This window comes from Manduca sexta, chromosome 11 (assembly GCF_014839805.1).
Source record: "Manduca sexta isolate Smith_Timp_Sample1 chromosome 11, JHU_Msex_v1.0, whole genome shotgun sequence".
Taxonomy (NCBI): domain Eukaryota; kingdom Metazoa; phylum Arthropoda; class Insecta; order Lepidoptera; family Sphingidae; genus Manduca; species Manduca sexta.
This window is the reverse complement of record NC_051125.1, coordinates 6,382,494-6,394,706: the sequence shown is the minus strand read 5'-3', so window position 1 is coordinate 6,394,706 and position 12,213 is coordinate 6,382,494. Positions and strand designations below refer to the sequence as shown.

Genomic DNA, 12,213 nt, shown 5'->3' with positions numbered 1-12,213 from the left:
TAAAGGTATAAGCAAAAGTGTACAAAGCATTTACACAATCAACAACTTGTCTTCCATTAGTCAATACTGTTCACCGATCGTTTTATTTTTCTACTTGTTTTTAAATAATAAATTTATTTTATAATTATCATATGCATTTTATTTGTGTAATCTCTATACTTCACATTGATTTTACCGCAAGATCCAATAAGTACCGATTCATTATGCGTTCTAAAAAAATATTTTCTGTTAGTATAGTTCTTAAATACACATAAATAAGGTTCATTTTAACAGTACCAATTACAATACAAAAATTGCATTCGCTTCCCTTTGTTCTACAGTATTACAGTATAGCCAATATGTAAACTTATACGTACATTATTAGAAAGGAAATAATAGTTATTGTTATCACAACAATGGTTGTTTGATACATTAGTTCTTGTTATGAGCGACATGACGTCATAAACAAATCGCCAGTGACTTCCTGCGTGTCTAGTTACTTTGTGGGAGGTCGCCGAGATACAAACACGTTATGTGCTCTATAAAGTTGTTCGTTGTATCTTTATTGCTAAGTTATTGTGTATGTTTGACGCCGCAATGCAGGAACGAAAAGGGCGAACCGGTCGATTGGTGAGTTTAAAAAATCTCTATATTATTATTCTGTCCGAGGCATTATTTTGGGTTTGGGAGACCCTTTTATTAATATGACATCGGTTAGGTACAGTTAAGTAAAATTGCCTTGACAATAAACAAGTCTGAATTCAATATCTTTGATAAAAAGGCTAATTGACTTGCGACATTATTTTTCTAAAAAAATTATCTAAGTTGAAAAAACATAGAAAAAAGTGTTGATTTTAAATATGTATTAAATATAGTGTCGCAATAAATGTTGCCTAAATGATTTAGCCTTTCAACCGTCGATATTATTAGTTTTGTCCATGTGATTTTTATTTGTATCGATAATAAATACCTATTTAATTTAGTAGGCACCTAAGTATTAAATTCTTAGTGATGAGTAGACTATGAATTGATACAATTATTAATTGGTAGGTATTAGTCATTCTATTGATTAATCGTTAATAATATTTAAAGCCACTGTTACTAAATGTTTTGACAAAATTAATATTATGACCCCATTTTATAATCGGTATTTTTTATTTTATTTATAATGTGCTGAACAAATCCCCAATGTTAGTAATTCCTTAGGTATAAATTACTGAAAGACATCACTTAAAATGGTCGAAAAATTATTTTGTTACCTACATACCTACCGGTCATTATTTCCTTATATAGTTATATAAATATACTATGTTATTGAATACCTACTTAATCATTATTGTAGTATGTTATTATTTTGATTACACAGTGTTCGGTTGTGCATAATGGGCATTATAAACATTCACACCCAACCCGTGTAGGTAACCGTGCATGGGCAGGAAGGTACTGCTTGGAATAAATTTAGTTCACCGGCTTAAAAACTGTTTTTATATTCAATTTTAAAACGAGTGACTCCTATAACTCTGACAGCACTACCCAGAGCATTGAGCAAAGAGAATTATAATATATATGGAAAGCATTGAGTCACAAAAAAATAGATGACGCATGCGCTTATCATCACAATACTGAGACATGTAATATTAAGGCTCATAATACTCAGACATTATAATACATGCTACTGTTACTTGTCTTCTTGAAAATAACACTTTACAATAAGTTATTCAAAGTATATATGTAAAATAGAAATGTAAAATTCGAACGAAATAAATATTTAAAAAATAATTATAAAATTGTACACACTCTAATGTCCAGTACTAAGAGAATTTGTCGCAGTGGCAACATAACACGTTAAGTCAAAAATATACTCACGTACACGCCATATTCTTAAGAACAAAATTATCAAACTATACCAAACCAAAACCGGGATTTTGGCGAAAATATATATACATTTTTGGCATAATGTTAGGAGAGGTAAAGACAGAGGGCCACCGCGGAGTTTTAGTAGAGGGCCACCGCGGAGTTTTAGTTGGTATGCCGTGCGTTGTACATAGGTTAGGGACTCGGCCCGGCGGTCGCCCGAAGGTCTACATCAATTCCGGGCGGCGCAACGTCGGGTCGTAAGGCACGGTGACCCCAACATAACCGCTCAGTCGCCCCCCACGAAGGCTGAGCGGTAGTCATAAGGCACATTCTCCGCGAAAACAAAAAAAAAAAAAAAAGGAGAGGTAAAGACTAGCATGTGGTTTCATTTATTAATGCAATGTCAAATTTACCCTACATGCCTTGGTAGGTACCTATTGTACAACTAGACTCGGATATCCCCTAATTAGTGCTAAGAGGAGACTACACCACCACGCTGGGTCTCTAGTTTCAGTCCTCATTTCAAGCTAAATCGTGGTTGTCATTTTATATCATTCCAGGTTTTACATGTACAAGTTGCCTCGAGAGAAGAACCATCTTAATCCCCTTGTACGCAGGGGCGTGGCGTATATGCACTTAACACCGTCCAAACTAAGAGGGGGATGGATAATGTCCGATATAGCTATCAGTGACCCGCGGTCCATGCTTGGAAGGACCTTAGCGCCTTTGTATCAGGTAATAGTAACACATAATTGTCTTCTTAATCAGCCTAGATAGCGTACGAAAAAGATCCTGGGATAGATTGGGCCATGATTGTCTTCAGAACTATCTTTTCAATATTTTATATTATACTCGGTTAAGCCTGGATAATTAATAATGGCAATGTTTCCATTATAATGATGTCACTGAAATATATTAGCAAAAGGGCATTTGATGTGGTTTCTTTTGAGGTTTAATTTCATGAGTAAAATATAATTATATTCTGTTATTACGATGTCATACAGTATGATACCGTATTCAAGGAAGGCAAAACAAAATGTAAACAATTAATGAACCACTAAATTGAATTTATAATTATAATTAATGGTTTCGAACAAAGGCATAAGTTTATATGAAGATATTGTAAACTGTTTACATTTATAAGTTTTTTAGCTGTCTGTAATATGGTATGATTGAATTCATTATGTATATTTGCAGGACAAAAACATAATTTCGTTGGTTTATAATGATCAACCGCCAGCCTCAGAAAATCAACCAGACATCTTGCAGTCTGTGGCAGAAATGTATTCCAAAAGTAAAAGAGGTAAGGCAATATTACAGAACACAATTTGTTTACCTACAGTCAGCTCTAAATTAACGTCTACGTTGAGATAAAAACGTTCCATACCAGCAAAGTTTAAGCATATAGGCGATTTTAGACTTTGAATTTGTTTAGCTATTTTTGTGACTGACCGTATATAAATTCGGTCCTTATCCATGTATAGATTTATTTGAGGCCGACTATAATTTGTCACTGATTTAAATGCATGCACTTTGTGAAATGATGATTCCTTGATTACATCTGATAAAAAAACTTTATATTTTCAATACAGTTTTAGTTAATCATTAAGAGCTCATAGTTCAGATTTGAAATAGGTATATGTTCATTTTTTCAATCCTTATTAATTTTCACAATACTTCCAGGTCAAATGAAACAAGCTGGCGTAAAGAAATTCAAGAAATTTAAATTAGGGGACAAATACTACGACGACTACGACTTAGCGGAGATGTGTAAGATGCACTCGAAGTTTATGAAGACAAGAGTAGAGAGCGGGCACACCAAGGGCGTGATACTTGGAGACAAGTTCACTTCGTTATGGCTGGTGCATTCGGTGCCGAGGTTCCCGCCTGTACCTGACCGTAAGATTATATTATTATATTATTACCATGTTCAAATGATTAAATGAGATTGTTATTACCATGATTGAAGACACACACATTACCTCTTTATCTCCGTAAGGGTAGGGAGAGATGCTACCTGGGTACTCACATTTCGTCACATGTGTTCTGTCCCAGGATATAGTGGGCGAACCTACAATTAAACGTAATAAAAATAGATAGGTAACTACTATCGCCAAACTTTACATATTTTTACACCTAGGATCGCAGCCAAGTTACGTTTCTACAATCGTTAACGTTAATAAAACAGAAAAAATATATCAGTATATAAATCTATCTATATAAGTCTATTCACATTATTCGATTTAGTCAGATACATATTGTTTCCCTTAAAACGGACAGACATGACACAGGTTTGTTTTTGGTCGGCTGTTAATTGTTTTCATTGACGATCAATCTAACGGTCTAACGTCGGAAATTAAATATATCGTTGCTGACAGTTTTATACTGTCTAATTTAAACTCGGGTTTAAAAAAATATGCAGTATTTCCTAATCTAATTTGTATATGTACTGGTGGCTTAATATACTCATTTCTATTTTATTATACAAATTTAAACTTACACATGAATATCTCTTTACTTTTTTCAGTTGTCCACGGTTTTAACGTAAGTGCATACGATTACCCCACAACTGGTATGAAGTACGGCCAGTCTTTCTTATGCGTGTCGGTTCAAACATCTACATTGAACCAAATTGCAACCCAATTGAAGTACAATGAACCGCTTATTGTGTACCAGAATATACCTCAAGAGTTTGAAAGCGAATTACCCAATTTAGTTGATGTTGTTCATAATAAGACAATTGATGCTTCACCATGGTGAGTATTATTTTCAAATCATACTAATAATTTGTTCTTTTTAATTTTTCACAGATAATTGCTAAAAAAATATACCGAAAGTGTAGGTGAAATGGATTTAGTATCTTTGATATAATTATATCTATATTTTATTAATTTTCAGGTACCATATAGAAAGTTTCGAAACCCTAGTTGGTCGTAAATTCTTGTCATTTGCCAAGAGTGCTATGTTCAACGATGACTTATACAGTGGTTTGGTAGCAGAAGTACTCCAATCAGATCTGCTCGTAGAATCATGGACCAACGGTCCAGGCACGTTAGATTCAGAATGCAGTAGAAACTTTCAGTAAGTAAAATTGATATATATATATATATATATATTTTTATATATGAGTAAATAAGGCATAAATTATTGCTGTAAGTTATTTCCTTTATTGCTTGGTTCATTATAAATTTTTGACAAAGGAGAATAGTGTTGACGGTAGGTTCGCAATTTCACTGACCTTCATTACACAACAACAAAGCAGTTAATGCTACGTTTACACACTTGGCAAGTCTCGACAAGTTTCCACAAACACAAGCGGGTGAATAGGGTGTTTGGCTTGACGTGAGCGTGTTGCGTGAGCTTATCGCTGATCCGGGCTAGTGTCGGTATTAGAAAACCGATCAAAAGAAACTTGCAGTAAGCGTTTTTGACGTATTTACACGTTGGTGCGTTCTTAGTGTCCATACGCAATAGCCGACACAACTTTAACGTCCACGTCTGCCATATTTGTCTGGACAGTTTGCCTGCCCGGAACACATTAACACACTCGCAAGCGTGTAAATGGCATCCAAGCGTCTGTAAGGACTTGGTGCTTATGGAAATTTGCCAAGCCTCAAAACGCGTGTAAACGTAGCATATTATGGTACGTTTACACGCGTAACATCGGTGACTCAGTAGTTTTGTTTAGTCGGCAAACTCGGCATATTTATGCAATAGATTGTAGTGTAAAGTGCTGCTCTACCATATACAAAAGGTCGTATTCCATCATAATTAGCAGCTAAACCATAGAAAGTAATACATCGAATCATTTTTATTATAAGACTAAGACATTTTTCATCAGAGGAACATAGTTGCCTCTGCGACCTAGAAAACCAAACAATCTTCGTTTAAATAAGCCCATATTTATTTAGCTTCCTCACTATTTTACTCATGCAATACTTTGTCAATTTAAAAGAATTGGTCAGATGAAGCATAATACTAACTATCAGTATAATGTAATAGAATATCCAGTGCATTGCTGGCAATTTTCATACACGATAAATAGATATTTAATATTTATTGTTCTATTCGTAGAGTCAGAAACATAGAGCGGTTAAAGTTCCCCATAGCGAAAATGTCTTTCACATCACACAACGATCACTCCAAATGGGCCGTGGCGGTTGCCCATAAAATGCACAACAGCCAAGATACCAAAGTGGCAGATTATTGGGTCTGCGTTGGAGACATAAATAGAGCGGTATGTATTAATTTAATAGTTGGTATTACATGATTTAATTCCTCCAAAACAGCTCGAGTTTTAAATTCAATGCTGTTTGTATTGTAATGTTATTAAACCAAAATTTCAATTATTATAAAATTAAAGTTTTATAGGTATTTGGATTATGGACATATTTGGATTTGGGGCATTACCATACGCAAAATATTTACCTAATTTAAATAAAACTAACAAATTAAGTATTATATGATAAAATTGCATACGAAACAGAAAATGTATTTAAACTGTACCTAATTCAACTCTTCTTTGTTCTTTTTTTAAATTTTTAGTAGCGTTTTTGTATATAGCAGTCATTATAATATGTTCAACTATTTCAGCTGCCACAAGAATCGCGCGGAGGCGGTACAGTTTGCACGTCAGGGCCAATACTCTGGGGCAACTTCGCACATCTCATAGAATCCGTTCAGACATGTAATTAAGTAAAATAAGTTTTAGAAAATTGCTAATGACTGAATTATAATTAGGTAGATAATTACATTTTCAAATGTGTTTTCCATTAAATTGAATATCGCGTGATTTTTTTGCAATACAAGCGTACTATAAAATTACCAAATAATAGTTGTATACGTCTGTTATAGTTATTCAGTGTTTTGTCTTGCTATAGTGGATGACTTTAACTATCACAGGAAGCGAGACAAAACATTATAATATAATTATGACAGACGCAACTCTACCGCGTTTATTAAATCTCTGGGAGAACTTTGATTAACATCGCCATCAACCACAGGATGTATATTGTGAAAGTTAGCCTACCCCAAAGATTTCTAGACCGACCTGGTGGAACCGGCCTAGATCCACCGAATACCTCCGACTTTTATCAAGTTGTTTCTCCATTCGTCTGGAGTAGCATGAACTGTTTTATGCGTATGTAAATGTAAATTTAATATTTACTTAAGTGGATTGTTATTCAATTATTAATAGTCAACGCTCAATGTAACGAAACGCGTCGCAACGTGTGGGTAATATGTAGTTTTCTGAGTTGGAGAGTGGCTTAAAGAGAACGACGATAGTCACAAATGTGGAGATTTGGTAAAATCTTACTACTTTACTCTCGACTGCCAAAAACATTTACCTCTTTATGGTTGTCGTAATGAATTGTTTTTAAGCTATAACAAAATGTTCTATACATAAACGTAGGTAAGTTAGTACAATAATTTTACCGTGCCAATACGACCGTAATCGTTAAAAATCGATTAATGTAGCGAATATGCTCTGTGATTATAGTATATGTTTAGTTTAAGTATTCATCTTGATCAAGACGCTCATTTGGGTATTGGCGTTCTTAATTACTGTTAAGTTCGTTGTTTAAGATATAAGATAATTGTACTTATTTGTAGTGATAATAAAAAAAAATATATTAAAATGTTTGACTTATTCTTCAACAAGTTAGAATTTTTTTACGATAATTGTGTGCTATGAAATCCATAACTTTTATGTGAAATAGTTATATTTACGGTCTAGTATTGAATTATGCGGCTGTCGTTTGCTTATATTCTTATTACTTGTGATTATATAACTGCATTATACGGACTAGACCATCTTGAAGGTTGGAATTACATTAATTTGCACTGCAGAGATAATGACAACAAACCTGTTGATTGGTGAGAACAATTTTTTTGCAACATAGTTGAGGTGTGCCTAATCTACATAATACGCCTAAGGTATATTACCTTTATCTGATAAATAATAATATACAGGGTTTGACGAAGTTAGCATGAAAAATGGTCATAGATAAATTAAAACCGTTTATTATCATATCAATATTACATTTAATGGGCTATGGTCGTACTTTTTATCTCAGTATCTTTGTTGTCTGCGCGTTTATTCAGCATCTTTTGTTTAACATGCGTTATTACATTCATTGACTTTATTACAAAATTAACGGATGTTTTCAATAAATGATCCCAATCTTTACCTTCGATCCGATCCCGAGAATAATCCAATTAAAATAAGCCATTGTGAGCATGTCAAAAAAATCTTTGTTCTGATTGGGCCATTACCGCGATCGATCAAAAAGAGCGATTGGAATCGTTTGGGCCGTATCAGTTACATTGAAATACGGTCTTCAGTATTCCGCCCCGTAACCATGAAGGCTGGAAAGATTTCGCAAATTCGGGTGTAAAAATATATCAAAAATCGTGATAAAATCTGCAAATAACTATTTTTTGCATCTACCATTTCTGTAAACTTAAGAAACCCATATAAATGTTGCATTATAGGTGGTATATATACAAGCCTCCAAGTGATGTCGGTGTATATTTTGAATCGGGCCGCAACTTTAGTTTCATCACGCCGGACACTTCAGGGCGCTGGCAGACCTCTGATAGATACATCACTGCCAATTCCATGCTTCAGTACACTATGTCGCCTTTGTTTAGGGCAAGTGATATAAATATTTTATTTTTCAAAGTAACGAACCAGCTCTTTGCGTTGCAGTCAATCTCAGAGTCGCTTAGTCGACTTAGTTGCGCGTAGAGCCTCCAGCTCTCTCCCTGAGACATCTACATATACCTTGCGTTGGCCAACCATAGTAATCTATTAAAATGGTCTAGCTCTTTATAACACGCAACAATATTTTTTAACAAAAATATATTTTTACACCATGTAGTTAATTAAGTATTAATGCATAAAAAAAAGTTATAAAAATAACGCAACATCATTTTTAGCCGACCTACACAGATTATCTCGCAATGGTGGCATACACGGATAAACAAGAAGACGAGGAGTTCCCAGGCTCCTCAGCTCTTGGCGTCATGATGGCGGATGAAATGGGCGGTCTTTGGATCTCTCATTCAGTTAAAGGATTTCCGGACTTGAGACGTTTGTGATATGCTTAAGTTTTTCATTTAAAATTTTACCAATCATTGGTTTAGAAATGAAATAGCGTGATACATTTTTTTACATATAAAGCATATTTCTTCAAGACAGAATTTAAAAAAATTACTACTTCTGAAAAATGCAATCGTTGACTACTGGCAAGATTGTCCATAAAAATGGCATTGGGGGTTGCCAATATATAGGTTATACATTATATATTAATTATATTATATTATTATATATTATACATTAATAACCCTTAATGAGTTATGAGCCGTCCTAGATTGTATTGCGATCAAAGCGTCGAGTTATGCACCTACAACATGTATGCTTCTCATATCCGAAATGAAAAAATACCTGAAGAATCACATAAAAACCTACCAGTACTTACCTACAAACTTACTGTTGATGTTGTAGGAGATAGGCCGACGTTCCCTGAACAGGAAATATCATCAGGGCACATGTTAATGTGCATGTCATTAGATCTCGTAACACTGAACGAGGTAGCTGCTTCGCTGAGAACCGTCACTCCACAAATAGTTGACATAAAAATTCCACCGGCGATACAACCATTCTTACCTGATTGGGAGTACATGACCATAGACAGGATTCCTTTAAGTAGGTAGGTGAGTTAAAAAAATTTGTAACTAGTAAAGTCGTGAGCACAGTCTATATTGAATTAGTCAGTTTGACGTCGTTCACACAAGCCGTAGGTGTTTCACGCGATTGATTCCTTACAGCCGTTCTCTCTACAAGATCCCAATTTCAATTTTCAATCCGATCCCGAAAATGAACCAATCAAATTAATTCATTTAAGCATGTCAAAAAAAACCTTTGTTCTGATTGGTCCATTTTTGAGATATTTCGAAAAAAGCGTTTGGAATCGTTTGTTGAAAATGGCGGTAAGACGATGAAATTTTTCTATGGTTTTACATGTGGCATCCGGCTTCTATGCACTTTCGTCCAATTGTCTTTTCGACTTGTGCCCTTTACTAAACTAAGTGTTTTTTATGTAACTGTATGACGTGATCAGAAAGCCGCTGCCCGCTAGTTATCTGATGGCTATTTTCCATAGACTATAGCATATGAAATATGCTATAGTCTATGGTCGTAACAACGCAATTTTGATAACATTATATAGTGCAAAAGCGGCGATAGCCTAGTTGGGTGTGGAACGGACTGCCAGACGAATGTCCGCAGGTTCAAATCCGAAGGGCACACACCTCTGACTTTTCTAAAAAAAATAATCATGTGTGTATTCTTTGTGAATTTATCGTTCGCTTTAACTGTGAAGGAAAACATCGTGAGGAAACCTACACATCTGAGAAGTTCTTTATAGGAATTTCGAAGGTGTGTGAAGTCTACCAATCCGCACTAGGCCAGCGTGGTGGACTAAGGCCTAATCCCTCTCAGTAGTAGAGGAGGCCCGTGCTCAGCAATGGGCAAGTATATAATACAGGGCTGATATTATTATATTATATATAGTGCAACATAATACAGTGATATTATGTAGACCCATCACTGCAAGCAACGATAATGAAGATATTTTTAAGTTTGGGTTTTGCTGGTATATATAGGTATATTATATGGATTAAAGCATATTTTTGCCCATAACTAGGTACACGAGTATGTATTGTGTCTACTAACTCTTTTTTATTTTATTAACACTTATAAATATTATAGAACATTGCTCCGAACGGTGCAAAGAAATAACATTATGCAATAAACTTTTATTTTTGATTAGTCATTATGCGCCCTTCAACATTAGGTTAAAATATTACGCAAATAGTGTTAAATGATAATAGCGCATTACAGGTAGGTATAATCTAAAAAATATAACTAATTAGGTACCTATCTCTAGGGATCTGTTTATTATCGCCAACATTTTTAATTGTGCTGCATCATACCTACCTAGTAAATATTGGACATGGCATGATATAAGTATGTATTATCAAATTGAGTTGATAATTTTAAGTCCCCTTGACATTCAAATGTAAATTTTTCAATTGCATCGAAATAAATATATTCTATGGGCCTTGCTAGATTAGAATTAAGATTTGGCCAAATTTGGAATACAAGCGTTATCTCTTCGTTTCACAGTCTAATATGTGGCACCTTTCGTAATAATTCGTTCTTCCAGCAAGCCACCGCTCGAATTCGTTACTCGAAAGAAATCTCTACGAGCAGTGATGATGGTCCGCTCGCCAGGCGATAAGAGGTGCCTTTACAAATCCTTTGCCCGAGACAATGGCATTGTCCTGGATGTTTATAGACACGATTTGCGTAGGAAACCTTTTTGTGACAAGGGTTACAGGTATGTGGACAAAGACGAATCTATGGCTTGGCTTTATCTATAGGTAAAAAAATATTGGGTAATTGCATCTGGAAGGATTGTTAAACTTTTACTTATCCGGAACTAGTATCTAAGAAGTAAGGATGAAAGTGGAAGAGTAACTTTGTAGACATATTTACCTATAGCCAAATGAACTAGCTCGGTCAGGGTTTTACCACTTAATCATAGAAATCCAACGTGAAGATTCAGTCAGTTGTTGGCTAAGAAAATAGTTAGTAAGAATTCCAGAGGCCTAAATACACCGTCCCCTTTTCTATTATTATATGAACCGCAATGATTCTTCCTGGTATTACGGGTTTAGGGGCGACGAACGTCATTCATCAAACCACCAATTTCTTAGGCGGCCAAAAGATGTATATTTGACATCTTGAAACATTAAAAACAGTAGGCGGATCTTAATTGACCTAGCAAATAGAAATACTTAAATCTACTGGAAATGTTACAGCATTATTAAATCGTATTTAAAATTTTCAGTATCCGCAGCATTGATGCTATATCACTTAAATACCCAGAAAAAGTATTTTACATAGACAATAGGACCGATCGCATAGGATTTGCAGTGAGTACTACAGCACATTGGCAAAGAAGATCGTCGAGATCACAACAATACTGGACATGTACTAGCAACGTAGAGGGACAAGATAAAACCACTAAAGGAGGATTAATACTTTGCGTAGAAGATTACAAAGTTTGGTTGACTTTTGATAACCTTAAAATAAAGGAACCCGAATGCTAGATTTGTGTAAATTATTTCAATGACTTAATTCTTTCTCCATTGAAGTTACTTACCTAAATGTGTCTCGGGTACTTGGATAATAGTGACGATTATGACATAAAACATATTATACTTATCGCCTAAAACACTATTTTGCGTATTTTGTTTTTTTTTTTTATTATCCATTTATCATCTTATCTACTTAAATCTATTATA

At 34.6% G+C, this 12,213-nt stretch overlaps 1 protein-coding gene across 1 annotated transcript; it reads left to right on the top strand.

The window, feature by feature from the left end:
• Positions 1 to 344: 344 nt before the first annotated feature.
• LOC115441803 lies at positions 345 to 12,148 on the top strand. Its single transcript, XM_030166714.2, has 13 exons — positions 345 to 609; positions 2,397 to 2,571; positions 3,034 to 3,139; positions 3,520 to 3,735; positions 4,364 to 4,592; positions 4,735 to 4,917; positions 5,911 to 6,073; positions 6,430 to 6,521; positions 8,332 to 8,491; positions 8,779 to 8,932; positions 9,347 to 9,551; positions 11,070 to 11,243; positions 11,757 to 12,148. The coding sequence occupies exons 1-13, from the start codon at positions 512 to 514 to the stop codon at positions 12,016 to 12,018; spliced, it is 2,217 nt and encodes a 738-aa protein (XP_030022574.2). The 5' UTR covers positions 345 to 511; the 3' UTR covers positions 12,019 to 12,148.
• Positions 12,149 to 12,213: the final 65 nt, after the last annotated feature.